This window comes from Platalea leucorodia (genome assembly GCF_965183815.1).
Source record: "Platalea leucorodia genome assembly, chromosome: 16".
Lineage (NCBI taxonomy): Eukaryota > Metazoa > Chordata > Aves > Pelecaniformes > Threskiornithidae > Platalea > Platalea leucorodia.
Window position 1 is genome coordinate 3041808 of NC_138838.1, and position 13467 is coordinate 3055274.

General features: G+C 47.0%; 1 protein-coding gene across 2 annotated transcripts in view; it reads right to left on the reverse strand.

Annotated features, from left to right (window-relative positions):
* Window positions 1–13262, reverse strand: part of AUTS2 (activator of transcription and developmental regulator AUTS2) — a gene marked incomplete at both ends in the record, with an annotated part of 791016 nt that extends 777754 nt beyond the window's left edge. For both annotated transcript variants that reach the window (XM_082328605.1, XM_082328604.1), the window contains one exon: window positions 12969–13262. In XM_082328605.1, coding sequence (XP_082184731.1) covers window positions 12969–13262 — 294 coding nt within the window. The remainder of the gene's footprint in view (window positions 1–12968) is intronic.
* Window positions 13263–13467: the final 205 nt, after the last annotated feature.

A 13467-nucleotide genomic window follows, 5' to 3' on the forward strand; every position in this document is an offset into this window, starting at 1 on the left:
TAAGACTGCAGCCAGAACAAATCCAAAATATGGATAACAGATGTAAAAATATGCCAACAAGGATACCAGAGCAATTTTTTGTCCGAGTACCAAACAAAGAGAGCAGCCACCGCAGACCTTATGAGCCTATTCACAGCAAAGCTACCCATTCAAGGGACTGAGAGACCTGGTTTTATCAGAAATCTGATTATACACTCTCATGCTTTCCCATGCAGCTGCCCAATCCCCTGTTGCAGTCATCGGCCCATCCACCTCCCCAGCGACTGCAGGGCAGGGTAACTGCAATCCCAGTTTAGAAGCTAAAATCAGATGTGAACCAAGGCCGTGCAGGCTTACTCCAAATCACCTCTGACATCCAGGATTTGGGCCTAACTGAAGGGAAATGCAAAAAAAGAAACAAACAAACAAAATACCAACAGAAAAATTAGGTCTTCACCCTTCTTACAGCTTCAGTTTCAAATGCCTGCTCCATTTATCTCACTGCCCAGGCTCTGCTGCAGTACCCGAGGCCCTGCCATCACCCCAGCATCACTTCCAGCAGCCTCAGGGCTGCTCGTCCTTTTGGAGGCACAGAGCAGTGGAACTGCAGCTCCAGCCCAAAATCTCTCTCTCCTGTTCATGGCGAAGCAGGAGGCAGGGCTGACGAGCAGCCTTCACAGGGCAAAATTACACAAAAACTGTACTCCAGTGAAAAGTGGTTTTAATTCTGTTTCTTTTCAGTAATCCCCCGCAACGGTCCGTTGCTTTTGGAAGCTCTGGGCTGGATCCCTGTTTTGGGATACCTCTGTGCTGGTGGCAGCATTTTCTAGGGGCACTGGAGTGAGCCACAGAGGACCAACAACCAGACAGACAGGAGGTGCCCAAAATCCTGATGGGCCACACAGTCACCCTACAGGCAGGATCCAGGCTGCAGGACACCAGTTGGACAGTCCTACATACACTAGTACCAGCAATGAAGTAAGGAACAGACACGAACATCTTTCTCCCTGAAGTGAAAGAGTAATAAAAAATGCCTTAAGCTGCCTATAACAAAGACAGAAATGGTAAAGGTGAAAATTTACAAGTTCATTGCCAATTCGTTAACAACAAATGGGCTGTGTCGTATATCTTACACCTCAATGCCAAGGGCGGCATGCAGAGGATATCCTGCCAGTCACACACGCATAGTGCGGAGCGAAAAAGCACGGACACAAGGGGAACGTGTAACTGGGTATTCAGTAGCCAGGTCTAGCAAAGAGCAGGATCCAGTTCTTATCGTTGTCAGCTCCTCAAAATGATCCAGTGAAGCCAGGCAAGAGCATTTCAAAGACTTTAATCCATGTGAAATATTACTTCCTGGAACCGGAAATTCAGTCCCTAGCAATGAAAACAAAAAGCACGCTCATAAATGGACCTTTCAACTTGGCCAATATAGCCATATTTAGGCTCGTGCTCTCTCCAAAAAAATCCTTTACTCATTAATATAGAGGAAACTTGAAATGATTGCTGTAATTGCAGTTAAAAAATTAATCATGTTTTGAGATAAATGCAGATAGAGGCATGTTTTACTAATTATCTTTTGAAGCTTCCGCTCATGAAAGATTAAAGGTGGAAGAAAAGTTGTTGAAGTATTGAAGACAAAAATCCTCCATTTGAAATCACTTTGAAGCCATGTACCTCGTATGATTGATCCTTAATGTCCAGATGTATTAAAAAAGGAGTCTTTTTAATTCAGAAAAAGTACAACAAAACATGCCCATCGGAGCTTTTATGCAGACAGCTCCCTGAAAATAGGTGCATCTTGCAGGCACCTCTCCGCAGAACCACAGCCCGGCACCCGCAGGCAGGAGCGGGCTCGTGACTGCAACACCTCTCTAGACAGATGGCCGGATTTCCTTCTGGTTCGTCCTCGACTGGGGCAAGGAACTTCAAGCCTAAATTCAAAGCTGAATTTAAGAATGTTGGGCTTCACTGAGCTCTCTAGAGCTGCAGTCATATCAATCTACTTATAAATCAATGTTACTAACCCAAGCGTCTGCAACCATCTGAGAAGGTTACTGGAAGCAGCAGTTTCTCTCTCTTTCTCCCAGAAAGCCGCTCTCGGAGGAAATGCCACCAAACCCACACTTTTGTGTGTTACCTTTGTAAGATTTTTCATACTCGGGGAAGAGGAGCTGGAGGTACCGGCATCAACTGTTTAACAGAAAACCCTAATCACCAGCCATGGGGGTTATACAGAAGCCACGTGAGGACCTATTTCCACCCCTCGGGCTTTTAAAGGAATGCAGGTTATCTGGGGTGCATGGTGCTCAAAAGCAAGGCTGGTACCTCCATTCACAGGCCTGGAACTAACACAGCAAATAATTCCCTTCCTGCTCCATACCAATAGCCTATTTTATATCAGTAGTTTGCAGACTATTTCTACGGACCCCAAGAGTGTTCATTCAGAGAGCCAACCCATTGACTGCAGGCTTAAATTCACTACACATGTATCCAAAACTCCACTGGAAAAATTTTAGGCTTCTGCAAATTGAAACAAGTTGAAAAATACTATTACATAAAATTGCTAAGATACTTTATAGCCATTTCACAGACTCGGTAATGATTTACATCAGATTTGAATTGTGCCACTATATCTGAAAGGTATACATTTTAGGAGGAGTTTCCTTACTGGCAACCCCAATCACCTGCAGCGTGACGGAACCAAAATCTGTTGTCACGGTGCAGTTTTCAAAAGCATTTAACTGAGCTCGAATGCTACAGAAAGTCAATGTCAAGGACTCTTTAGTCCTCTAGAGTTTCGAGAGTTAGGACAGATCTGAAATGGTCCAGTTGACACCTCTTCTCTAAGGGAAGGGTCCCACTGTAAAGAATATTATTCTCCGGCAGCCACCTGCTCTGTCTTTCTTCTTGCTCCTTTCCCCACCCCGCTGTATCATCCCTTTAGCCCGTTCCCATCACGAAGCATCGGTGACATCAAATTAATAAATTCTACTGTTGCTATGAACTTGAACAGGGCTAGGTAAAAGATTGAATAGTTGGGGTTTTCATAACCACACATCCAAGGAAATTTGCCAATGTCTTTTTATTTGCATATCTGGCAGACTGCCCCAGACAACTAATACATAAGTGACAGCATACAGGTGTATTAGTTTAGAGTTTGCCTTTAATCTAGAGGTGTCAATTTGCTTCTGTTTTAATTACATCCATCTTGATATGTTATTACAACCTCATGAAACTTCTTCATTATGTGAATGGCTATAAATACATACACATGACAAACAGTTGTTATAAATTTTCTGGTTCAGCAGTGGAGGCACAATATCTTAGCCCACACATCATGTCCATTTAAAGTTTCAGTGCTCCCTCTCCTCTCTCTCCCCCCTCCCCTTTCCCTTCCTTCTCTTTTCTTTCATCCAATACCAAGATTTTTTTCCCCCTATATTTAATGGATCCTCTAAAATTCCTTCACTAGTAGCAGCATTCTGATACAAATACTATCAGCTTACAGAGCTGTTTCAGCACATGTGTGTCCTTCTGGGCTGCGCCTCTGTGAGAATGTCTGTTTGTCATTAGGCAAATATAAGGAGATTGCACTGAGGTCTTATAAACATGCAAAGATCCACTTTTGTAGCTACATAATTCACTGAGTTTTTCAACACACATTCTGAGGTTGAAAACTTGGCAAATCCATCCACCAGATGTATCTTTCTGATCCCAGAACTCATTAAAATTTACTTTTTTTCTTTTTTTTTTTAAAGTCCAGCAGACTCAGCTGTTGAGCCACATTAATTGCATTTTTATTATTTTTTTCCATAGTTAAAATGACTAATGCTAGAAGAGTCACTGCCTACAAGCACAATAGCCAGCCAGTAAAAATTACTAGGACTTTTAATCGTTCAGTAATATCCAAATCACATAAAATAAAGAGAGGCAATTTGGTCCCCTCAAAACAGACGGTTTTGATTTTCAGTATTTATTTTGAATTTTCTTTAAGAGAATAAAAGAGAGGAGAAAAGACACAATTTCACACCAAAAGATGCCTTTCAAAGGTCAAAGTGCCCTTGACGTGCATTAAAACCCACAACACTACCAGAGTTACAACATAAATTGTCCCCAACAGCAGCATTTCTGCGCTTGCCTCCTTACCACGCGCACTCCTCAGAGGTCAAAACTACTTTCGCTGCCTCAGCCCTCCATCAGTGCCCGCTCCGATGGATGTCACATCACACCCAGCCATTCAACACATCTGGCCACCTCTGGACCAAGCCAGAGAGCGTGTGTTATCCAGCTCTTGCAACAGCAGCACCTCCCAGCTCCTTCCCCTGGGCCTTCTGGAAGCTGGGGACCAGATGCCAGTTTCCGCAGGACCCCTGAAGGACACTCATGGCACCCTCCAGAGAGATATGCTGGTAAGCACCTGGACATACAGAAGCTAAGACGAAGATGACAAAAGCGGCCAGGAGCCAGGTGAACAACAGAGCCTACGGCCCCCCACTTGGACATCCCCATTTCACGGCAATGAGCCAGGTCCTTTGGCCACCTCGCCTCCGTTCCCACCATCCGTGTAAGAACAGGTCTCAAAAAAACTGAAGCAGATTCTCAGACTGAAAGGTCTCGGGTCACTTAGGACTCCCAGAGCGAGTATAAATAAAAATCAATGCCTTGAGCCGTTATCACCATGTTTGTAACTCGTCTAAGCCTCAGTGATAGGAAATGGTGTGCAAACAGCAAAACGTAGGCTGTCAAAACTTGCCAGGAGAGAGAAGTTACACCACACGCATTTCGTACCCAGGGCCACTGCTCTCCCATGCCTGAGAGCCACCTGCGTGTGGTCCAGGAGAAGTTGGTGGCAAGCACTTCTGTCTCATTGGTTCCACTTCACTGGCAAACAAATGAAAATGCCTTTACTATAGCGGGAGGATGAGTTAACAGCAGCTGTGGGACACTCCAGAGCAACCTGCAAGCTGGGTCACCGCGAGCCCCGAGGGTGGGTGGCCTGGGACATGGTAACCTGTACCCACATGTAGGGAAAAAGGCGACAGTGGCTTGCAGGTTTCACTGACAGGTAAGGGGGTATCTGCACCAGATATTATCACTGTTGCATACTCTGCTCTAAAAAATTGTCCCTCTCATAGTCAGCCTATTACGGAGCAAGGCTTCTCACAAACTTTAATGAATTTAGTTCTGGATCTGACCACTGTTTGATCGCATGGGAGTGTAAAACATGTTTTAAAGTCTGACACAACTCTGTTACAGTTACTCTGCAACACAAGGAGCACCTCTCCAGAACTTCAGCCACCTAAAAGTTAATCTAACCTAGAACCTCCTGGTGCCTACCTCTTATCTACCTCTCCGACCGAGGTGTGCACTGTCACCCTGCAGCATCCACAAACCTGCCCCAGATGGTTTCATTCAAACGATGCTCAGCACAGGGCATGTCTCAAAGGCTGAAGATGTTTGCTTGTTTTCATGAGCTCATTCAACAAAGAACAAGCCCAGGCCCGTGGATGGGGAAGATGGGTTGGCAGTGGTTTTATTCCCAAACCAGTAAGTCCCCTTTGCTACTAAATAAAAGTACGAAAAGAGGCAATTTCTAAAAGCACCGATTCTAGCGGAGAAGCAACTTCCACTTTGGGAAGCTGGCAAACACATGTGAGACAGATTAAAGGGCAACCATTTCTGGAGAGAACACCAACCTGATCTCCTGCGTGGCTGTGGAGTAACTACTCCCATTTGGACTTTGAATATTAATGATATCAGTAATATGTGCATCAGGCAGCATTACACAAGCTAAAGTTCAGACAGCCAGGAACTTGGGCGCATCAGGTATCAAAACACCTCTGCACATCTCCTGCATCTTTGTCTCAGGAGATTTTAAAACCAGTAGGACCAAGATGCAGACCAAATACCAAGTAAATCCACATGGAGCATGTCATGCAACGTGATCAAATTAAACCTGATAGGCAAAAACTCACAAACAGAAAATATGTACCGTGCCAAGGAATATCCACTTCTTTTGCTGACTTTTATTCCACCACTCCTGCAGAGAGCAGGACAGAACCAAAACTCCTTCCTATAATATTTACCAGACTGAAGATTTACCCTTTTGGTTAAAACCTTCTCTCTCCACCGCACGAGTGTGTGAACTTCAGCAGTAGTGTTGCCAAGATACAAGGAGAAAAATCTCAAGATATTAAGGTAACACACTATTTAAAGGCAAATAGTACAGCAGAGCTGAGCTGGGGATCTGACAAATTGCCACTGCACGTTCTGCTGCTACAGCAAAACAAATCCCTACCTGCATTAGCCATTTCTCGTTACTTACAAAGTGGATTTTCATATCCATTTTACAACAAAGGAGTTTAGAGGACTATGATGTTCTGAAGTGGTCTTCACCATAGCTTGGCATCGAGTCAAAATGACAACAACCTGACTATACAAAAAATGGATACAGCTGGTAATTTGTGGCACATATCGAGCCAAACCCCAAGGAGAACACAGATACTGAACTGATAAATCATAAGGATGATGTACAAAAACACAGAGAAATGTTGGAAGCAATTTCCCCTCGCAGAACCAAGTGCGTTGCCTCAGCAAAGCACTGCAGTTCAAGTAAAGGAAAACTGAGAGTTAAACATTTCCACATTTCAGCCCGCAACTTCCTAACTCCATTACCCTTTTATTAATTGCATTTGAGACTTCACTAAACTTGAGCTTGGGCTATTTTTAAAACCTATCTGACTCAACTTATTGTTGCTCAGAACAAAGATTAAACTTCTAATTTAGCTGCAGATAATTACAAGGCTGCAGGTCAGACCCCCGGTGTAATGTGGTAGGGTCTTCCAGTCAAACTGATAGAAACAGGGCTTAAAAAAAAAAAAAAAATTAGTATCAGAGATGGGGGGGAAGCAGGGGGCCATCTCATTGAATGAAGAATCGTTCTGCCTTTCTCCCAGCTGAAGAGTTACCAGGTTTAACGACTTTTTAAGTGGGGACAGATTTTATTGAGTATTCCCCCTCGGTACTGTCAGCAGGGCTCTCACCACAGAGCATTTACGTACACAGCAATGGATCTTACCTGAAACTTCCACTTTTGGTAACAACATCCCCCTCTAGTTCTCAGTGTTCCCATCCAGTCCCTGATATTTCTCTATTGATCTCAGTGTTGTAACTCAATCTTTCAATTACTCAGCCCCTTGATGTCTTTCTGCTGATTTTTTTTTTGCCTTTCCCTAGTGATCATTTTCCTTCCAAGTTCCTGATCCTTTACCCTTATTTTATAAATCTGTTTCTTTACACTCCCTCATCCCAGCAGAGGCCCCAGATATTTAATGAGAAAGGGCTTACTTTCTCACCCAAATAGCAGGAAAAAAAGATGCCAAGATGAAAATGGGTAAGAGTGTATTTTGTCCTATTGATATGTGGCACAATTCCCATTAAAGTTCATCTTACAGAGCGGGGCCAGTGGAGACTACTTGAATCACATTTATCTAAAGAACTTGTCCTTATAGTTTAAACTCTTCCTTCTTCAACTCAAGGCCATTGTGCCTCCTACTACCACCTATGGGAATGGCAAAAAACCCCACCTTCATTACACTGTTACCTTCAGGAGTTTAAAAGAATATTTATGCAACAACCACAATTCTCGGTCATTATCTGCCCAAAGACACAGTTTCAGCTCTTCAACAGCTACCAGAAGTCAGTGGGAGTTGTGGATATATAACCTCCCAGAAAAGTAACAGGCTTTTAAAAGTTAAAGTATTTTAAAAGTATTCAGGTGTTACATTCAGCAACATAGGTTTCAAAAATTACCCAAGAGGTTCCCTTAGTGGAATATGCATCCTGCTGTTTTCAGTCCTGCCTTCAATTTGGGTTGCTGGGTTTTTTTTCAGTTCTGGTCACTGAGGGTTTTCATCAAGAGATTCAGTTGCTCTGTCAAGGTTATCTTGAAATTTGATCTCAGGTCAATTTACTGTTTCCTCTAAATACACAGTGAAAATCATAAGTGCATCGCTTCATATGATATCCCAGTGCCACACAAAACCTAATGCCGCTCACCATCTGCAGATATCTTCATTTAGTTTCTCCCTTCTTTTCTCTGCTGGTCTAAATCTGCAGACTTGCATGTGCAAACAGAGACTAGGACAAACACCTAAGCATCTAAGCAGTCAATAAACACAAGAAGGGCTACCAAGATTTGCTGACAGCACTGAACAAACACCTGATGTTATGATGCTGCTGCGGTAAGGCATGAAGATCAAATTCCTTTTGAAATATGAAGGGATAGAGACAAGGCAGAACAAACTTGCTTGAAATCTCAGAGAATTTAAGTAAACAGGCTAATCAGGCCAGCTAAAAGGCTGGTGAGAAGAGAATGATGTGGGGAGGAAAACCACACTGCAAGCCAGTCATTCTGGTGTCCAGCTCAAAGCTTCTGCTGTCACACAGCCAAGCTATTTCTATTTTCAGTGGGCCGTGCCTAGCAATGGGCATCACACAACGGTTATTAAAGCAAATTCCAGCATTCAGATGCATACACAGAGCTACACTGTCAGTGCACGCAGACGCACAACCGAGACCACGGTATCCTCAAAACCTTCCTGTTACTTCCACATTTCGTTTGTGTAACAGTAGTGTCTATTTTAAAGCCCACATCAGCTGTTAAGCTTTACTCCATCTAGTCTTATATTATTTTATCTGTGCAATATGTAGAACTGCTGTAGCTAACATCTGCCTAAATCACACAAACTCAGTGGAACAATTGCTTAAAAATTATTTACACTAGGTGGATGGAATCATCTGACACACAATTTGGAGCTCATTAAACAGCTCCTTGACAAATATTTGTCAGCATTTCTCATTTGTAATTAATTATATTGGGCTTTACCTGACGATAATTCAGCATGGTCTCAAAACAGACTGATGCCTGCGTGCTGAACAGAAATTAGCTCAGCAAATGCACAGTGAGAAATTGTGCCAGCTTTATGAAACAAGAATCCCCATTTAAATGCAAGTCCCCCCCTTCCCACCCCATCCCACTTCTATCTGTGCTTTATAAATATCTGTGTCTCATTTCAAGCTTGTCAGATGAACTGCCTGAGTTGAAGCTAAACAAACATCTGCAGAAAAACCTCATTACCTTACTCAGTGTTCAGAAAACCTGAAACCAACTGCTTACTCCATAGGGATGGTCAGAGCTGACTCAGGAAACATCAAGTACTTCCCGGGCTTAACATTCAGGTCAGATTTCATTTCTCATCACAGTAAACCATCTTCACCACGGCACGTCAACAGCCATGTCACATCCGTCTCCTGCCCGAAGTCCGATGCACCCGGGGGTAGGAGGGAGACAAACATCTTAGCAAAATCTCACCTCGCCAGAGAGCTCTTCTGCAGAAACCTTCTCGCTGGCACTGCCAGAGCACATCATGGAGAAAGTCACTCCAAAGGACTGATTTATCAAGTCTTGAAAAATGCCCTTTCCCTGTCAAACTGGTGTCTCAAATGCCCACCTGGGTTTAGAGAACCTCATGCTATTATTGTTGGTAAAAAAGACACCAACAGTGCAGCATGGGCTACACCGGGCTGGGGAAAGCAGTCAGCTTGACAAGACACCGATCACACTAACACAGGAACTGAGATCTGTGCCTTTCTCTTTTTACAGGCTGAAAGATTTTGGGAGGTCAGGGAAGTGATGTGTGAGTAACTGCTCTGGATTAAACCGCAGAGCTTGCTGCTGTCAGTCCCAGCGAGGCTACTCACGGGAGGATCCGGTGAATCAGATCAAATGGTAGGACCACATCTCAGCTGCTTAAACACAGAGTAAGCGCAGGTCTCTGAAGGTCAAAGCTTCGAGATGTTCCCCAGTGTAGGACACAGGCCTACAGAGAACATCGCTACACCAGGGTCTAGCGAGGCCAGGGAAGGATCAGCCTGGCCACATCTACGATAACACTGGATTTACTTGACTGTCACTCCAAGGAAAAAAAAACAACAACAAAAAAAAAATCAACAATGAGAACCCACTGTCTTCGTTCCACTCCCTCTTCCCCTCTGTTCCCCACGCAAACATTAGAGAGATCAAGGTACGGGCTGCCATAAACCCAGAGACAGATAACTAGAAGCAGATGGCCTCTATTTCTACACCAAACAATTTACACTGGAGAAGCACGAGAAGGCTACTGATACCTGGACAAAAAAGCTGCTCCGAGGGTGGGAGCTGGTTAAAAAGATAATTTTGCTTCAAGGGATGGGAACTTTTATCAACATAACCATAACAGACGCGGATGACTCCTACTGAAGCTACAGCAGCCACGGGATGCATCCTCCTCTTGTGCAGCACCTGTGTCCCCTTACCAACCACGAGCCTTACAGTCAGGTATTTTGCACAATGTGGGCTTTTTCAGTCACCCCAACACAAAGCATTTAGTAAAGGACAGGTAAAACAAAGCTATGTGGAAATCCTTCCTCACAAGTTTATATTCAGCATTCATAAGAAGATCCTGGGATGACAGCCTGCATCCACCCAATTCACACACCTACTGCTGCAAGGATGTCCTCATAAGCAGAGCGCTCAGCCTCATCCCTCCGTGGTGGAGCTCGTCCCTCCCGTGCGAGCCACAACCTGCCTGCCTCCCCTCTTCTGGACTGCAGGTTTAGATCTTCCAGCGGTGAACATGCTCTGCACTTTGGTCCTCACTGTTTTTCACATCATGCAGACAAAACACCCTCTGTCTCTGCACACTTTCAGCTGCGCTCAGCCTGAGAAAAGGCTGAAGTTCAAGCACAAAGCCTGGGCTGGGGCAGCCTTGTCACATGCTGGGCACGAAAGTCTTCTGGAACCTGGGGAGAAACCTCCATGGCCTCCAACGAGTTGGGGGCAGACCCCAAGCATGAGATGTATAAATACCAGGGCACCTCTCCAGGGCACCCGAGGCTTCTTGTCTCAACTCGAGTACATTAACACCTAAACATCTCACCAATGCTGAGATACCTCACTCCACCAGCCACTCACAACCTCCTCACCAACACTAAAACCACAATAAAAACTTCAGGCTGCGACGCACAACGCACACAGTAATTCCTGCCACGTTGGGCTTGTGCCTTAGACACCTTCATCTCCCTCTGATCCTCAGAAACAACTTTTTCAACATACATACTGAGCTGCAGGAAAAAGCACCTAACAATGATTTTGTGACATTATTTCTCAACACAGCATGAAATCGTTAGGTCAAAATGTGCCACCTATCACATGAACATTAAAAGTATGTCAAGTCTCAGTGTGCGAGCTATTGTTTTATCTGAATGTGATATTAGCTGGCAGAACTGGGTAATGTTTCTGCGCTCCTTCTTAGTGATATAGGATTACGACAGGATGTAAGTAGTAGCCATTCTTGGCTTTGCAAAGAGAAAAGAGCACAGCAATTATTTTCATTTCAAGTGGAAAATAAACAAATAAGAAGTGAAACAGAATGAAGACATTTTCTAAAACGCCCTACGAAGTTCTGACCATAAAACTTGCTCTTTGCTTCCCCTCCAAAAAGGACTACAGCCAAATTCCCGAGTCCGTATTCCCATAAAACCCCTAACGACACAAACTGGGGCTTTGTTTGAGGAAGAAGATAATTTTGTCCGCAACATAAGCGTGCAAATCTCACTCTTGCCGACAAGCAGGTATGCACGCTCCTTCTCCCTCCGGTTTGAGCAGGGCACTCGTGGATGGGCTCACCAGGTGAGAAATGGTAAAATTGAGTCTCATCGTTACCTCAGCATTTGCTCGTTATTGCTTACACGAGTCTAACACCAACCATGTGGAGGTTTGTTGGAGTGAACAAATCCTCCCTTCCATTACACCAGAGTAAGTTCTCTCAGAGGCGTTAGTCTGGAGGGATACAGGTGTAACCAAGGACAAAATCTGGCTCCAAATCAAAAAAAAAAAAAAAAAGAAAGAAACAAAACCCAAAAAAAACCCTGAAAATGCCACTAAGTATTCCTGGCTAAATATTTAAACAGCTTAAGAGCTACACAGATTTTTTTTGTTAAACAATCAGCTTCATCTCCACATTTATTTTGACAGTTCATAATCGTTCCAGTTGTGACTCCAGCGCACGTAAACCCAAATAAATCTGCTTTTCGCCACGGCAAACTTCTCTGGAGCAGAAGTTATAAACAACAAAGCCTTTCAAACAAACGGGCCGGAGCTCCCCTTTGCACTGCCGCATCCCCGCCACGACCCTGGCCGGGCTGACAGTGGTTCCACGGTCGTGGGTGGGGGGTGCGCGGGGGGCCGGGCGCAGGGAGGCACCGCCCGGGAAGCCCCTCCGGGGGGGGCACCGCCCGGTGCCTCCCGCCGCCCGGCCTCGGCTTACCCTCACCCCTTAATTCAGCATTTTGCGGGGGGGAGACACGACTAGTGCCCCCCGTGGAGCGGGAGGCCGCGGGGCCCACTCGTGACAAGCCGACAGGGAGCACGACAGGCCGGGCGCCCCCCACCCATCGGCAGAGACCGAGAGAAGCAGCACGCACGCACGCAGACCCCGCGGCCCACGCCGCCCCGCGGACACGAGTGGGCGGCCCCGGCGGGACACGGCGGCGCGAGAAAAGTTTGATCCGTGGGAGGGGAAGGGAAACGCCGCCGGGAGCCCCGCGGGGGGGAGAGCGCGCAACTCCCCGCTCCCCTGCCCGGAGCGCTGGGGTTCGCCCCCCCCCCCCCGCCCCGCTCCCCGCCGCCGCGCCGGAGCCCCCCGCCGCCCGCCGGGAGCGGCGCGCCGCGCTGCAGGTGTCGGCGGCAGGGAGGGAAAGGGAGGGGAGCGGGGCACCCCGGGGAAGGGGCGGCGGGACCGCCCCCGCGGGCACCCCCGGCGGCGCCGGCCCCGGGGAGGGGGGGGCGCGGGGCGGCGGGGGGGGGGGCGCGGGGCGGCGTTGCGGGGGCTCCCCCGCCGCTGCCCCCACACAATGAGGCGCACACAAAGCGCCGCCGCTCCTACCTCCAGCGCCTCGAAAGTGACGAAGCTGGACATCGCGAAACCGTCGATAATGTCCTCTTCGGCCGAGGAAGACTCCCGCCGCTTCCTCCGGGGGGGCCGCGGCCGGGACGGCGGCGGGGGCCCATTGTCTTCCTTCTCCGAGCCCGAGGAGGAGAGCGCAGCGGCGGCCCCGGGGCCCGCGGCCCCGCCGGCGGCAGAGCCGCGCCGCCCGCCTTTGGCTCGCCGCTCCCGGTCGCGCTGGGACCGCGATCGTCGCTTCTTCCGAAGCCCGTTGCATCGCGCCGGGCCATCCATGTCTCTCGCCGGCTCTCGCTCTCGTCCCCCCCCGCCCCACCGCAGCCACAAATCCGGCTCCCCCGGCGGAATAACGGGGGAGGGAGGGAGGGAGAGAGGGAAGGAGAAAGGGAGGGAGGAGAGGACAGCAAGGGGGTGGGGGGGGATGAAAGAATCCGAGTGCGGTTCCACCACCACCAGCAGCAAGCACCAAATGTAAGAGATT